Raw genomic sequence first — 16,864 nt, 5'->3', positions numbered from 1 at the left:
CTGTCCGGGACACTCAAATGTGTCCTGGACTCAGACAGCTAAAAATAGAGCAGGAAGAAGAGGACAGTCAGGCTTGGCTCTTTGATGCTCCAAGGCTCTAGGAGCTCCCACATCCTTGCTTGTTTGCATGAGTGCACCTCCCTTAGACTAACTGACGCTTCAGGCCAGAATGCAGCTAATGCTTGCTAATACCTTCTTGAACACTCATGCTGCACTGGGGCTTATGCCACAGCATTTGCTGTGTTCTGCAAAGCCCTTCCCTCACCCTGTTTTCCTAAAATTAAAACACACACACACACACCACACCACATCACACAGGAAAGGGATGATTAAGAATTTTAAGGAGCCAGGGGGTTACAGCTAGAGAAAAAACACTGAAGTTGAAACTCCAGTGGGTACTCACAGTGTGCAGACTATATTTAAGTGCATGTTCCCTTTTCTGGTTATGTGAGTAATTTGTTTGAAAATTAAGAAACTACAACTCATTCATAATCCCACTACCCAGATTTAGCAGCTGACACTTAATGCCTTTTGTGTATGTGTAAAAGACAGACCTTAGTCTAAATATTTGTTGTTATTAACATACGCTATTGATGACCTTCATTGACGGCCAGTCACAGAAACATCACAGTGCATACTCTTACAAAGCAAATTGTGAAGTACTTTAGGAGGTGCTCCCCACATAATCTAAGTTGCCAATCTTCCTTCAGTCTCCCTGGGGAATAGATGATTCCATGGTGGATAAACATTCACTGAGCATTTGTAAAAGAATCAGTTCAACACTATGTGCCTTTGACATTTCCCTGATGATGTGGTATTATATGGCCAGCAAGTTAACAGACCCAAGTGGGTCAGGCCTCAGGGTTTGAGACTAGAGCCTGGAAGCCACCAGGAGCTGGAATTCCACCAGTACTTCTCTATCTTACCCAAGACGTGAAGGTGCAGCATAGCTTGATAACATGCTTCTCCCAGGGCATGTGAATCCAGCTGTAGAGCTCAAAAACAGTTTTTATCTGGTTCTTCATGGTCCTTCTAAAGAGTCCATGAAATTGTTCAGGAGAGTGTAAACATGATCTGGGCCTATTTTGTGAAGCAATGGGCCCATTTTCCTCTGCTCTCCCAAGGCCAGCGGTCAGACTATAATACTTGGATCTGAGAGGGGAAAGACCTCATTGCTTCTTCATGCAAATATTTTCTTCCATTCTATGGCTTGTCTTCTCATTCCCCTAACAATGTCCTTTACAGAGTAGAAATGCTTGATTTTCATAAAGACCAGCTTAGTAATTATTTATGGTATAGATTGTACCCTTGGTGTTGTGTCCAGGAAGTTACTGCCAAACCCGAAGTCATCTAGATTTTCTCCTATGTTATCTTCTAGGATTTTTATAGGTTTGCATTCTACATTTAGGTCTATGATCCATTTTGAGTTAATTTTTGTAAAGCTTGTAAAGCCTGTGTCTAGACTTGGCTTTTTTGCATGTGGATGTCTAGTTGTTCTAGCACCATTTGTTGAAAATCTCATTGCTATCTTGAAGATAAGCCATGGTGCCTGGAAATCTTCAAAAGTCAAAGGAGTCTCACTGCTGTCTCATGATATCACTTTGAAGGGCAAAATGCAACTGTTATTTCTACCATCAGGGTCTGCAGATGGGTAGACAAGTTCCATGTGAAGGGTTCTGCTTTTGCTTGGGCCAACGGACAAGCACACACCACCACAAAACCTGTTTCTGGTAGACAAGTTCCATATGAAGAGTTCTGCTTTTGCTTAGGCCAACGGACAAGCACACAGCACCACAAAACCTGTTTCTGGAATCAGGCAAGGAAAAAGGTGTGACCAAAACTAAGTGTGCCTTCTTTTCATCTAGACCTTCCATTTGGGATCTATTTACTTCTTATTGAAGTACATCCTTTAGAATTTTATTTAGTGAGGGTCTTTTGGTGATAAGTGTCCTCCACTTCTGTTTTTGAACATGTCTGTCACATCTATAAAGTTTTCAGCCATCATTTCTTCAAACAGTTTATACTAGTCACTTCTTATGGAACACAAATTAAACATACGTTAGTATTTTACTCTCTTTTCTGTATCTGTTAATCTCAATCATGTTTTTAATTCATGTCTTTCTGGACTACTTTCTGGATAATTACTTTTCATCTGTCTTCTAGAACTATCTCCATGTTTACTCTTTCTCCAGCTGTATCTAATCTGCTGTATTAAACAGATTCAGTCACTGAATTTTAAATTTCAGTCATATTTTCATTTATAGAAGTTCTATTTCATTCTTTTTTGAATCTGCTTGGCCTTTTTGTTTTGTTTTGTTTTTGAAATAGGATCTCACTCTGTTGCCCAGGCTGGAGTGCACTGGCATGATCATGGCTCACTGCAGCCTCCAGCTTCTGGGCTCAAGTGAGCCTCCCACCTCAGCCTCCTGAGTAGCTGAGACTATAGGTGCATGCCACTGTGCCTGGCTAATGCTTGGCCATTCTTTATCATCTTTTTTTCTCTTCATTTTAAGTTTTATTTAAATATATTTCACATGATTATTTTATATTCATAATTTAAATAATTCTAATATGTGGAGTCTTTGCATCTATTTCTGCTGGAAGCCTACCTGCTTCCAAAACTATAAAGACTTTTCTTCATGCTTTTGCTCAATATTTTTATATTTTTTCACATTTATACTTTGACCTATTTGGAATTTACCATGTTATATGGTAGGAGACAGAGATCAAGTTAATTTTATTTCACATGGTTATCCAGTTATCCAAACACAATTGAATATTTCATCTTTTTCCTGGTGATCTGAGATGCCACCTTTATCAGACATGAAATTTCTAGATACAATTAGGGCTATTTCTGGACTTCTATTTTCTGCTTTATCTGTTTGTCTTGTTGTATACTTATTTCCCATATCCAGTAGGTCTTTGTCGTTTTACTTTTGTTGAACCTCTTTTCTCTAATAAGTAATAACACCAATGGTAAAATTCACATGCTGTCAAAGGATATACAGTGAGACATGCATTGCCCTTCCGGCTCTTTTGCATTTCCAGTTCTCTTCCCAGGAGATAATCCATGTTACTAGTTCTTATATATGTTATATATCTTTTAAAAGATAATCTTTTCCCTTTTTATTTAAAAATAAATCTAGAAAATAAAATGCAAAAATACAGGAAACCAAAGGATAATGGGCACATCTAGTATGCACAGGCTGTCTTATTTATATTTGGGCCAAGATCTTGGGAGAATATGAGGATCTTTGATCTCCTTTAATCCCTCAACACCCCTAGACCCCTCAGCTAACCTCAAGGCTGACATGGGACTGTGAGTTGAGGCCTCTCTGGATCCTGGGCCCAGCCTGGGGCTGCGTTCCCTGGGATGATAGCTTTATAGTTCATGCTGCCTGCTACGGAACCCAAGTGTGTGTTCTAAAACATGAAACTAGGCCTGAGCCTTGGAGAACCTTCCTTCACTGCCATCCTTAATCACCACTGACCACTGTAGTGCTTGGTTCACTTGTTTAGTAATTCATTTGGAATGATTGATTTGTGAAAGAGTTAGGTGCAAAGTCCCAAGCGGGGTGCTGGGGTCAAAAGAATCATGGTTGATTTCCACAGATTTGTAGGGTACCTATGACGTGCCTCACATCAGAGCCACATTAGTGATCCCAGGCCTTCCCCACCCCTCCCTCACCTTTGTATACAGCTCCCAGCACAAAGCCAGATATTCCGCAGCTACATGGTAAATAGTTTTTTATTGAAGGCTAAGAAGACCAGTTAGAGGAATGATGAGTTTCAGGGGAAGGGAGTATTGGTAATGTCAGATGCTACCAGGAAATTGATGAGGATGAAAATTAAACTAGACCCCTGGATTTTTAAATGAAGCATGATTAGGATTAACACGGGGGCAGAGTGGGCCACACCTGTATGAGGGGAGGTACGCAGCAGGGCAGCTGTTGCTGGCAAACAGGAGGATGTTAGAAATGTAGCAAGGGCTGATCCTCATGTCTGCCAAAAAAAGCCACGGAGGAGGTCTCGGCAATATCTTGAAAAGCAGAGGAAGTCAGGAGCTGCCCAGCTGATTAGAGATAGCAATGTCCCAGGAGTGGGACCCAGCATCCCAGGTGTCCTCCGTGGATGACCATCAGGACGGGCTTCTAAAAGAGCTATTAACACTTTGTCACTGAAAGGAGAAGGAAGTAGGTAAGAATTCCACAAATGTCTTCTCTCCCACTGTCTTCCTGTTAAAATATCAGCAACCAATAGAACATATTTACAGTGTTTTTGCTTGCTTTCTCCTGCCTGACGGCTTCTATGTCTAGTCAAGTCAACCCAGAGTAAAATCTCCTGAAAGCAAAGAGCCACTCCTCAGAGCTATAAATAAACTCTAGCAAGAAGACAAACCCAAAGGGTATTAATCATAGTCAGCCTCCCTCTGTCTCTTCCCACCACCCTCTTCCAGTTCTGGTTGCCAAGAAGATGACATAAAACCTCTTTGGGTTTGCCAGGCTGCTCCACTCAGCCTAACGCTCTGACCCTGGATCCCTCCCTTTCTTCCTCCTCTTCCCACCCCACCTGCTTCCTTTTTAGGCAAGTGCATCTTCCATTTAGTGGCTAGAACGTGTGGGTTCCCTGGCACCCAGTGCTGGGCTCTTTAGAGGCCAATAGTAGCGCCTGGTGCTGAGATATCCTCTCACGGGGTTGACATCACCCCATTTGCCTCCAGGGGACACTCTGGGATTTTATAGAAGGCACGTTCCCTGCAGAGCTGTGGGAGCCATGTGAAAACAAACCCAAGGCCTCTGGAAATGGCTAATGTGTTGGTTTCCCTTGCCATCGATATTCTGATTGATGCTCCTTGTGGTAACTGGTAGCTGAGGTAGTCTTTGGTTCACATTTATGTTGCCTCTATAAATCTGAGTATTGACTGCTAAAAGTCAATATCTGCTGTTCATTCAGAAAATGAGGGTACTTAACTTGAGTAGCATTGTTTTTCTTGCCCTTTCACTCCCACCCCAGGCCCTGGCAGTCTCTAATTCATATTCTAACTGTGGCTTGTAATACTAGTTTTAGGGACTTGGAGGGAAGTGCTCTGAATTCGAGGTAAAGGTGGAACAGTTAAGTTCCAAAACATCTGCCGTATGTTGAACAGTTACTGTGTGCTAGGCACTGATTAAATGCTTTACATTTGGTAACTCATTGAATCCTCAAACCACCTAGCTTTCTTAAGGAACAAATTGAGGCTCAGAGTTTAAGTAACTTCGCCAAAGTCACACAGCACAGAAACCTTAGCAGTCAGAGGAATTGGACCCCAGAGCACTTCATCCACTTGGCATTTCCTTTGTCTTGAAGCAGCCACCGGACACCTCAGGAAGACTGGTAAATGTCTGGTCCCCAGGGCTGGCTCGATGAAGACACAGCCTGAGGGGACAGACTCTGCAACAGTCATGGGTGATTGCCAGAGACATTCCTGTGGCCTGGTATGGGCAGGGAGGACAGGGGTCCTGCAAGATAGGCCTTGAAGGATAGGCAGCCCTGGACAGGGATGAGGAAAGTCTAGAGCACACAGGCAGGAGGTGGGTGTGAGCACAGGAGGGGCGAAGTTCCCTGGAGTGACATGTGCTGGCCCGCAGGGAAGGGGCGGTCTGGTGCATGTTAGAGCTGCTGCTGTAGCAGTGGCAGAGCAAGCGAGGTACTGGGCAGAGAGCTGCCCTGAGGAGCCACAGCAGGCCTCGGAGAGGGCAGTACCCGGTCAGGTATGGGGAGCTTGTGTCACTCAGTGGCACTGAGGAGGGCTGGAGAGTGGGAAGCTTTTTGGCCAATGTCCTTTCATTGTCCCCTTAGCGAAGAGGAGGTGGAATCCTAGGTGTTGGAGCTTAGGCAAATCCTTAGACAAGCGGCCCTCAGCGTCGGGAATCCACACGGGCAGACAGCACAGAGGCCAGGCTGGTAAAGACCCCAGGAGCTACAGTCCCCTCTCAGGGGCCTCCCTTTCTATGACACACTCACACTGCTCTAAAAACAGCCATGAAAAAAGAACCTAGAAAGTCTTCACATGCTCAGAACTGTTTTTTGGGAGAAGCAGGATTAAGCAGGCTGGGACAGAGTGTCTGAGGGTAAGGGGGCTTGTGATCTGTGGTACCAAAGGCCAGCTGGGGCAGCCGATAGCAGAAGTGCCTGCAGCTTCTCATCTATCCAGTGTTATAATTATTTTCATTTTGAAAGGAAAATATGCAAAAGATAAATTCAAACAGCACAAAAGGGAGTAGAGCAAAACGTCTCCCTCTGACCAAGTCCCTGATTCTGCTCCCAATGGGCAAAGCTGCTCCCCTGTCTTGATGAACATGTGTAGCCTGATCGCAGACGTCGCCTCCTCCCCCAACACAGTGCAGCCCACGAAACTCACTGTTCTACTCCTCGCTCTTTCCCTTTGAGTCCATCTGGGAAATGGTACCATGACAGGGCTCCTTAAATGAGTTTCCTCTTTACATTATACTCTTCAAATCATTTCATTTCAGCAGACATCGCTGATTGTTCACCCCTTCCTGAGATGAATTAATAACAAATGGCTGTGGTTTTCCCTATCAAAACAAACATACATATTAACCATTTCCTTGTAACTTAATTGAGAGTCCTTGACAGCAAGTGATTGGTGGGTCAGAGGTCCTGCCCAGCTGCCAGCCAGGCCTTGGAGTAGAACGGGTTTCTCAGGGCCTCCCCAGGAATCTTCTCCTTCCCAGGGCCTTGACTTCTACTGCCTGAGCCGCTGGCTCTGCACGCTCTGCTGGGGTCAGACAAAAGCCCCAGACCTCATTCCAAGGTAGAGATGCTTGTTGGGGCGCCCTGGGTGCTGTGTTCCATCAAGGCAGGTCTGGCAGCACCGAGGTTAATCAAGTTCAAGTGCATTTTTCAAACATATGTTAACTGTTAAGCATAACAGCAAAGAGTAAACTATTGGCAGAGGAAACACCAGGTTTTCTGTTGCTTTTTTCCTCCTTTTGGCACAAATTCACCCATCGAAATCATCCAGTTATAGATAGAGGAAATCGAGGCAAAGGAAGTTCAGTTTTCTCCTGGTAATCAAGGTTGTCACACTTTTTTAACAGTGCAGTTCTAGCCTCAACAATAGTAGCTTGAATTTACTGAGTATACTAAGCATTTTACTTGGTAACTCATTAATCTCATAAGCCTAGAGGTAACCTCAGGTATCACTCCCCCGTATAGAATAGGAAACTGAGGCTTAGATGCACTTGGCCACATCTTACAGATAATTGCAGGAGCTGGGATCCAAACCCCAACGGTCTGTCAGCAGACCCCGGGCTCTCACCACAGTGCCATTTGCGGTTGCTGCCCTCCCCTGCAGACAGAGCGGGTAGCTGAAACAGCACCAGAGGTGAGGAAGGCAGAGGAAAACTTCCTGACAAGGAAGATATTCGGGCACTGAGTTGGGTTGGTGGGTTAGATTAAGGTAATGTTTGCTAAGAATTATAGCTCCCTTGTGTTATTATGTATAATGTAAACTTATTTATTTTTTACTTTGAAATAGGGCTGAAAGTTCCAGTCAGTGGAACTTAGTTTACAGATTCCCAAATTAAGCTGCATTTCCATCTTATTGGGAGACTTTGTGGGAAGGCAGAAGACTGGACCAAATGCTGTCTCTGAGATCCCTGGCTCCTCCTGGATTTTTCGGAGGAGTCTGCAGTGGGCTTAGCAACAGTAGATGAGTTTGTGTCAGACTCGGAACCATGTTTGGAATACTACTTTCAATCACTGCTGTAGGTTTTATTTTCTCTGTGGAATTCTGGTTCCTTTGAGGCCCCTGGGACAAGCAGATAGAGAGCTTTGCTGTGGCCCAGAGCTCCGAGCTGATGGCTCGGCAGGCTTCAGACCCTGCCACTCACCTCCTGAAAAGGTGGGATGGGGGCAGTGGATTCTGGGATGCGGCTGCAAACACTCAGAGCCACCAAGGGAATTGGAGGAGGTTATGGTGTAGTCAGAATGCAGGAAGCTCTTAGCAATCACCTTCCGATTGGGGTTGATTGGGTTAAGGCCTTCTGGAATGGTGTAAAACAGTTCTGAACTCAAAGGACTGCTGATGGAAGGATGATGAATCGAAAGAAATACAATAAACAGATTCCTTGTCATGTTGTTGGCTTTGTAGCAAACATGTTTTCTCCTTGGGATTACGTGAACATTTGCTTTTCTTTGATTTCTGGTTGTTATTTTCAGTATTTCTTTTGTTAAATGAGCTCTGTTTTACAGAGCTTCAAACAGCTCTATTAAAGCCCCTGACTCTTTCCTATTGCAAGGGCTGTGTTTAGAGTTTGGCTCAGCCTCAGCACATCACCTGTTAGCTGTTAGGAGTCTAATTCTGCAAACCATGACTTCATCTTGCTGAAGGAAGATAGACAAAATGCTTCAATACAACAGATACCTTTTAGTTCAAGACATTTGGAAAAAAGAAAAAGGACCCTAAGCCTTTCGTCTCTGGGTAAACTTGGAAAGTAGACCTGTCAAAGGTATTCATGTTCAGATGGCTGGTCTGTAGTCAAAAAGCTGCCAAACCATGCTGTTATCCAAGGATGTGGGAGTTTTGACAAGCGGCCTTAAAACAGTCATGTTCAATGAAGCTGGGGAACGTTTGGCCCAGGGTGTCCCTGCAAGACTTGCAGCTCTGAGGATAGGGAATATGGTTGCATCATCTAGGCCACTACAGATGATGGTGCCAGCCACTCACTAGTTGCCAGAGACTGGCCCTGGCCAGGAGTGAGAACCAGAGGCTTATGTGTTTTGAAAAACAAAAATCTTAGAAGAGCTAATGAGCTGGCCAGTTTGCTCACCATTCAACTTGTTCCCTTTGCACCATTTATAATTGGGAACTTTACCACACTTACAGTCCTCTTCAGAGCAGACCCTAAGCACCTTGGGCCCCAAATCAGTCTAGTATTGGTCATTGGTAACAAAACTTAGAGTGTCACCAACTGAGAAGACTTGGCTTGATGGGGTGGAGAACCTGGTAAGGGGTTCTATTTCTTCTCCTAATTGTTCTTTTCCCAGTTTCTTCCTGTGGTTTCTTATGGACTTCATTTATTTTGGTTACAGCCTCCAGGCTGTGGCTCCTGAAAATTCCCTTCAAGGGAGAATCCAAGGGCTGAGCTCTGGAAACTCTGGAGAAAAGGATTTTTGTGTCCATAGATCTGGTGTTTTCCTGGTTATCTTTCTCAGAATCGCTTTTCTTTTAGACCAGCCACAGACAAAACATTTAGACACTCACAAAACCTTCTAAAACATGAAATAAATTGAGTGCAAGAACCCACCCTCCCCCTTGTAGGAAGGCATCGGCTCCATTCAGGTTGAGGCAGAGGCTGAAGTTGGCTCTGTTCTAGCCTAGGAGAAAGCCCTCCTTGCTGGTGGGAATGTGAGGGCCATCCCAGTGTGCATGGGGGGCAGGCAGGCATTGCTGTACAGCCCTGAGCCTGGGGCCTCCATGACTTTGCCCTCCATATTATTGCAAAGCAGAGGATCACTTACAGGGAAGAAAACTACATCAGGACATCTCCTTTGGTGACGTGTGCCCTGTCCCAATTCCTCAGCAGTCAGTCACCCTCTTCCCCCACCCTCCCACCCCCTCGAATAGGAACATGCCCTGGAGAGCAGATGGGAACCGTTCCATCTTGTTAAGTTGCTGGCATTTTGCACCTCTACTCTCTCTGCAGCAGACAACTCTTTCTTAGCCAGGAAAGCCCTTTACGATGGCTTTTTCTAAACCTGGACTAAGGATGAGAGGGTGGGTATTACTGATGGTTGACAGGGGATGAGTGTGTACTCTGAGTTACTGCTTTTGTTAAGTCGGGCACCCTCCGTCTTCCCTGGCCATGGTGAAATGCCCCGGCCCTCTGTTGCTGCAGCACAGGAGAGGGGTGGGACACTGAACATACTTCTCATAAAAAGTGTGATTCTGAGGTGCTCTGTCTTGTGTATCCCTTAACAATGGGGTTACTATGGTAACTCTCCATCTGAAAAAAATGCAAGAGTAAACAGAAGATAAAGCTCTTGCTTAACTAGCTGGAAGGTGAATCTGTGCCCCTCTTTGTTATCCCTACTTGACACAGATCCCTCCTCCCTACCCACAGGGCTGAGGGCCCACCCTATGGCGGTAGGAGTATGGAGAGGCAGTAATTTTGGCTTGCGCAGATCAAAAATGAGCTGGGGTTTTGCAAAAAGGAAGAGTCTTGGATTCTGGGGCTCCTTGGTAAAGGAGCAACAGAATGACATCCCTGCCCAGCTCTTTCCAAGGAGCTGAGATGCTCCTCCTTCTGCCCCTCCTTATCCACCTTGCTACTCACTGTCACTTACAGGTTGGTCCAGTGTGGCATCCCTGATTCCCAGTTGAATAGCAAAACATGAGCACGGTCCTTCAAGTTTCTCTAATGGAGAAACTGAGGCTACTGAACTTTTCAGTCACAAAGTAAGAGCATAAAGGAGTAAAGCTTGCAAAGCCAGGGATAATGTCCTCTAGCTCCTGGAGAATCCATTTTCAGGTTTCTCGACCCTATGTGCTTACTTCTGGGCTACTCTATTGCTTTCTTTTCTTCTTTACATACTACCTGCCCTCACCCAAGTCAGGGGCCCAACCACACTCTTCAGGTCTTTTTATCCATCATTCTCATTTTTCCTGCACACAAAAAAAGTGAAGGCAGCACTGCAGAAAATAAAGACCACATCCCTCCCCTCCTCCCCGACCACCAACGGCCACTGAGCCTTCTCTCAGGGAGGGCCTTCCTCCAACGTTTTGGGCAGGAAGAGGAAACAGACCACCTCCACTTTCCTGAGAAACTGTACCTTCAAACGATTTTCTTGCCAAAGGGTTGGGCTTAGGACTTAGCAAAACAGGTCACCACTGTGGGCATTCTCCTTCTCCCTCCCTTCCTCTCTGTTAATGAGGGGTCAGATAAAGCATTCTTGGCACATTATGGTCAGAAGATGTAATCCATCTGCCTCCTCCTGTATATTCTGGCTCTGCAGATACCGATGGCCCAAAACTTCGCTGTGGCCTCCAAAAGGGGAAGGTTGAGGAAGGGAGGGGAAGGTTGAGGAAGGGAGGGGAAGCCAGCAAAGTGGGCTACAGCTCAGTGGTGCTTGATAAGCCTCTCAGGCCTTCCTGCCGTGAGGATTCTGCCCAGGGCCCATCGTGGCTGACTCTCCTTCCTGTTCCATTGCTCCCAGGCTCTGTGTTCTTGTTGGGCTTAGACTCTTGGTTTGGCATCCTCTTGGGCCATGGGCAGGACAGTGGCATTACGGATGTGCTCTCCCATCCATGAACACAGGAGAATGAAGGCAAAGCTGGGCTGGCCAGGCAGGCGCTTCTGCATTCACAGTACCCAGGGCCCAAGGTCACATAGGCATCACAGGCACCTTTTTGGCTTAGCCAAGGTGGACCCATCACTGCTGGGCATTGGGACACTACCACGATCAATGATAGGGAAGCTTCAGTGAAAATGCTGGGTGGCCATCTCCCTCCTCCACTGGTAAACTAAACTGTGCTGACACTGGTACAGGGAAGGGAATAGCTTTGTGGAGACTGATGGGTGAAAGTGGGAAATGTGAGCCCCTCCACCAGATCCCATGTAAGCACTGGCTATCTTGCCTTCCACCCTGCCTTAGTTTTGTGGCTCTCACATGTATAAGGCCCAGGTAAGGGACCCTGTGGCATTCTTTATCACTCTCTGTATCACTGGCATGTGTAGCCCTGCAGGCCTGGGAACACTGAGAAGACAGGGGCCTCCTGGTGCCTTGGGTCCCTCCTGCCAAGCACAGAGTTGTGTGTCATCAGTATGGTGATTACCGAGCAAAGGAATTCCTGCCTTGGATTTAGGGGGAAACCTGCTATTTCAAGTGTGTCTGATCTCCTCCCGCCCCTGCCCCCAAAGCTAATATGAGAGTTTCCTTGAGTAGCCAAGCAATTTTTCAGCTTTACACACATATAGCAGGTTTTTTGCATTGGGTGGAGCTGTTAGTACCTCTTAAAAATGTATGCCCTGTGTCATACCGTAAATTTTTAACACATGATTTTTATGCAGCTAGAATTTTGTTCCTAGTTATTTCATAATGATTCTGAGTGCTGATGTTGCTGGAGAAATCTAGTGTTTACAACATAACTAAATATTAGAAATTCTTTAGTACCAGGAGGAGGTCAGACTTGAGTTGGGCCCAGAAGGGTAGCCTAGAATGACATCCCAGTATGGGCAGAATTGCAGAAGTGGAGAATATAAGATCCATTCTGGGTCTATCCGTATGCCTCACTAAGAAAACAAGGAGACAGTGATGAGGTTGACAGGTTACCAAGAGAACAGTAATGCCAAGGAGAAAACCAGGTTTTGCCAAAGGGTACTTCCTAATTCCCGCCATCTTTGGTGCTGTGGAAAACCTGTCTTGTCTTATGAGACTGTGCCCAGATGGCAGGTAAATCAACTCTAACTTAGTACTAACTATGGGTTATGTTCATAGCCCTTTTAGTTTTTATTTTCTCGCATCCATTTTATTTTGAAAAACTTCAAACATACAGAATGTCAAGAATACACTTATTTCATCACCTTACATACTTATTTCCTTGTGTTAAGAACTTTTAAAATCTATTATTTTAGCAATTTTTAAATATACATGATTGTTAACTATAGTTACTATTCTGCACAATAGATCATTAAAGCTACTTCTGCCTAACTGACACTTTATGTCCTTTGACCAACATTCACCCCGACCCCACCCCCAGTCCCTGATTCCACATAGAAATGAGTTCATGCTATATTTGTCCTTCTGTGCCTGGTTTATTTCACTTAGCATAATGTCCTCCATGTTTATCCATGTTGTTGCAAATGACAGAATTTCCTTGAAAGAGGAATGTTCTTATAATCATGTACCTAGATTTAACAACTGTTAACATTTTGCCATATTTGCTTTATTCCTTAGAGCTTTTTCAGAATGGAGGGCAAGTTGTAGGCATCAAGATGCTTCACCCCTAAATACATCAGCATGTATCTCCTAAGAACAAGGATGCTCCCTACAGAATGGCAATACCATTATTACACTTAAGAAAATTAATAATCCCCTGTGTCTGATACCCAGTCCACATTCAGAGCTCTTCAGTTGTCTCCAAAATGACTTTCCTAGCTTTTATTAAAAGAATCAGAATTTCATCAAGGAGTGACACATTATATTTGGCTGTTACATCTTTTTCGCCTTTTTGAATCTACAACAACCCCCCCTACACACACACACTTTAAAAAATGTATTTATGACATTGACTTTGTAAAGAATTCAGTCACATCCTTCCAGTTTTGCATCCAGATGTGCAGGCATTCAGCATTGATGTAATCAACAAAGATTTAACAGGCCTTCTCAATAGCAAGCCATCCTGTCCTTGAAACCCTATAAGCAGGCATGGTATACTCTCAGGGACCACACTGAGGACTTTGGGTTTGGCCCTGGTGACATCTGCAGTGCTAACTGCAAGCACCCTTTCTGGGAAATGGGAGCTGGAACTGGTGGATTCAGATCTCAGCCCTCCCACTCACTCACCGAGTGACCTTCAGCTGGTCCCTTCTCCCTCAGCTTCAGTTCCTTCATCTCCCAAAAAAGGGCATTGGACCTGGGGCTTCCTAGGTCCCACTCAGCTTTGCCATTCAGCACCTCTGTGACTCTGCCCACAGCTTTTCACCTCAGGGTAGCTGCTTCCTGAAGCAGCTGCCTCTGCCCATTCCTGGCACTGTGAATGTGGGGATCGGGGCGGGGACACATGGTCGTCTAACATGACCATACACTCATCTCTGCTCCCCACAGCGGAGATTCTGGAGCTGGCTGGCAATGCAGCGAGAGACAACAAGAAGGGACGGGTCACACCCCGGCACATCCTGCTGGCTGTGGCCAATGATGAAGAGCTGAATCAGGTATGGGCCTCTCCCATCTCCCACTGATGTTTGAGCAGGTGGTCATACTGCCCAAGAAACATAGCTGAGAGGCTTTGGTGTTGGCTGGTTATGAAAGGTGTGGACTGCCTTTTGGATTAATTAGCAGCTTCCCTGCCTCCCATGGCAGTTTTTCCCCAAGGCCTTATTGGGAGTGTTGGGGGAAGCAGGATAAAACAAGGTATTTGGCTCTCCCGAAAGGAGAGAGATGACCTAAATTCCATTTGAGTGAGGGACTCTAGGGACTGGATCCCTGAGCAGTGAGCCTGAGTCCTGGCAGCATCCTCATGGAGGATGCCATGGAGGAAGGAGCTGCACCAACCCAAAGCAAGACTGTCCTGGGCAGGGCTGGCTTCTTGAAGGTTAGAAGCAGGGTATCTGGCTCACCATCTGCTATTCTGGTTTTCCTGAAAGCTGCTAAAAGGAGTCACCATAGCCAGTGGGGGTGTGTTACCCAACATCCACCCCGAGTTGCTAGCGAAGAAGCGGGGATCCAAAGGAAAGTTGGAAGCCATCATCACACCACCCCCAGCCAAAAAGGCCAAGTCTCCATCCCAGAAGAAGCCTGTGTCTAAAAAAGCAGGAGGCAAGAAAGGGGCCCGGAAATCCAAGGTATGTGATTTGGCCAGAATGTATGAAGTGGGTTAGGATGGGGTACAGATAAACAGGGTTACCATGGCGCCCCCCTCATTCCCCCTGTGGGCTCATCCCACTGATGGGAGAATAAAGGAGGAACATGTAGGAGCTGATTACACTCCAGAGGGGCTAGTCCAACACAAGTAGCCAGAGTCAGGAGACCCTCCCAGAGTCTGGACCCAGTTGAAGGACAGAACCCCTGTGGGCAAGGGGGATGGATGGTGGGCTTTCAGGGATAGCGTCAAGCTGGAAGTACTCCCAAGCTGGCCCTTCCAGGGAGATGCACACACCTGTGGGAAGGGGGCTTCCCTGTGCTAGGGGACAGCCACTGTTTAGTCCTGTGGCCAGCTACCTGCATGCCCTGATGCTCAGTTGCAGAACTCTCGTGTTGCCATGGCTGCATGTCTTCCATCAGGGTGCTCTAGACAGTTCACTCTAGAATGGTTGCCTCAGTCAAGGAGGAAAATGGATGTATTACTCAGGTGCTTCTTCCTGGGCCTAACTTGGATTGGCTGGGTCCTAGGTGCTGGAAACCCTCTCATTAGTGTTATCTAATGTCATCTTGGGTGGAAAGGCCAGCAGACTCCAGGTCATGATCCTCAGTGTGGAGGAGCACCCTCCGGAGGTCCAGGCCTGTGATTGCTGTGCTTACCTGTCTGAGCATGAGCTGGAGACTACAAGGCAACTGGGATACATTTTCTTTGTTCCTTCTTTGCCCAGTCCTACTTGTCAGCAGTTGTCACAGCCTCCAGAGCCAACAAACAATGGACAGTGCCACCAAAGCTTGGTCTCTAAGAAAATGGAATCTTGAGGCTGCCCTGCTCTGAGGTACCCCTTAAGGAGTCCTCCTTCTGGCCTCCAGCCAGATCAGGAGGAAATTACCCATGGCAGAAGGTGACCTCTGTATTTTGCAAGACCCTCAATAAGAAGTCCCTGGAAATGCCCTGTGGAATCTAATGATGCAGTGTCAGGAAGTTCTTCCTACGTGAGCCCAAATCCTCTCACCTGAGTGAGACAGTGAGGACACCTTCCCAGGACAGGCTCAAGGAGCTGTGACCAGGTGAACAGAGCTCCTCCTGTCCTGTCAGCATGTCCTCTCCTTTGAGCCTGCCTGTGCCTCAGGCAGACTGGCTTTGACCCGCATGCAGGGACATCTTCTGTGACCCCCAACCTTCTTGCATCCACACTGTTTGTGGAGCTTTCTTTAGTTGAGGTGGAAGAGGCTGTATTTCTTTGCATGCACAAAATCTAAATTCCTGTTGCCAACATGCCACCCACCCTTAGGCCCAGAATCACTCCCAGCTCTTTGAGAGATAAACCCAATATTGAGCAGTGTCCTGTAAGTTATTTCCAGACAATTGCATTCCACCTAGCTCACAAGTCCTGGAAGAGGCTTGAGGCCAGGCAGGGATTTCACAGAATGCTCCACTGCTCATTCCTGCTAACTATAGAATTAGCAGATTGGAAAGTTTCTTTTTCCCTTTCAACATATGCAGTTGGGAGGAGGGTGGGGAAGGGAAGGCAGGAAGAAAGTGCTTGTGCAACCCTTTTTAAATGTTAAAAAGGCAACGAAGATATTGAATCTATCATCTTTTGATTATGAGCCCCAGAGACCTGGCTGCCCACAGAGCAGGGCCCTTGGTGCTGAGGACCAGCAGGGGCAGGACCACGTCCTCAGCTTAGCCTTTGCGCTGGCTGTGTCCTGAGCCATCACCCTCCTTCATGCGTTCACTGTTGATACTTGAGTGGGTCTCTCAGATGCCAGTGTCTGCTGGCAAACCTGGGCTGAATCTTGTTCCCGTTACTCTAGTCTTCCCCTAGTTTTTGTTCTATGACTTTCTGAACTTTCCAATTTAGTAAACACTAGGAATTCATCTTACTTTTTGGACTTGAAGTATTTGGAGTGGGGGTGTCTTTAGCTCCTAGTAGCTATATTTGGAACTTAGTGTTTCTAATAACCATATGCCAATAATCACTTGACCACTCAACTTTTCCCTTGATTACAAAAGCAGGAAGCCTGTTATGGTGGTCTGTTTTTCTTCCACACAATAAAACACATTGTCTGCTTACTGTACCAGTATTTGGCTAACATTAAACCCTGGGGGAAGCTGAAATTGGAACCATGAACAGCTAATTTTCAAAACATTTGTTTAATGTAAATTGTGGTGTCAGCTCCCAGAAACAGCAGAAAACCCTGCATCTCTAGGTTTAAGTGGAACGTTCTGAAAATAACCTTTCCAGGGACATGCAGAGAAAGCCTTAGTAACATGCTA

The 16,864-nt window shown here is 46.0% G+C and overlaps 1 protein-coding gene across 4 annotated transcripts in view; it reads left to right on the top strand.

Moving 5' to 3' along the window:
- The window catches only part of LOC129036475 (core histone macro-H2A.1), a 67,260-nt gene that overhangs the window by 17,707 nt on the left and 32,689 nt on the right, over nt 1-16,864 (top strand). For all 4 annotated transcript variants that reach the window (XM_054487681.2, XM_054487680.2, XM_054487677.2 and 1 more), the window contains exons 3-4: nt 13,831-13,937; nt 14,370-14,567. In XM_054487681.2, the coding sequence (XP_054343656.1) occupies nt 13,831-13,937; nt 14,370-14,567 (305 nt within the window). The remainder of the gene's footprint in view (nt 1-13,830; nt 13,938-14,369; nt 14,568-16,864) is intronic.

This window comes from Pongo pygmaeus, chromosome 4 (genome assembly GCF_028885625.2).
Source record: "Pongo pygmaeus isolate AG05252 chromosome 4, NHGRI_mPonPyg2-v2.0_pri, whole genome shotgun sequence".
NCBI classification, from domain to species: Eukaryota; Metazoa; Chordata; class Mammalia; order Primates; family Hominidae; genus Pongo; species Pongo pygmaeus.
The sequence above is the reverse complement of the archived record's forward strand: the minus strand, read 5'-3'. Positions and strand labels throughout refer to the sequence as shown.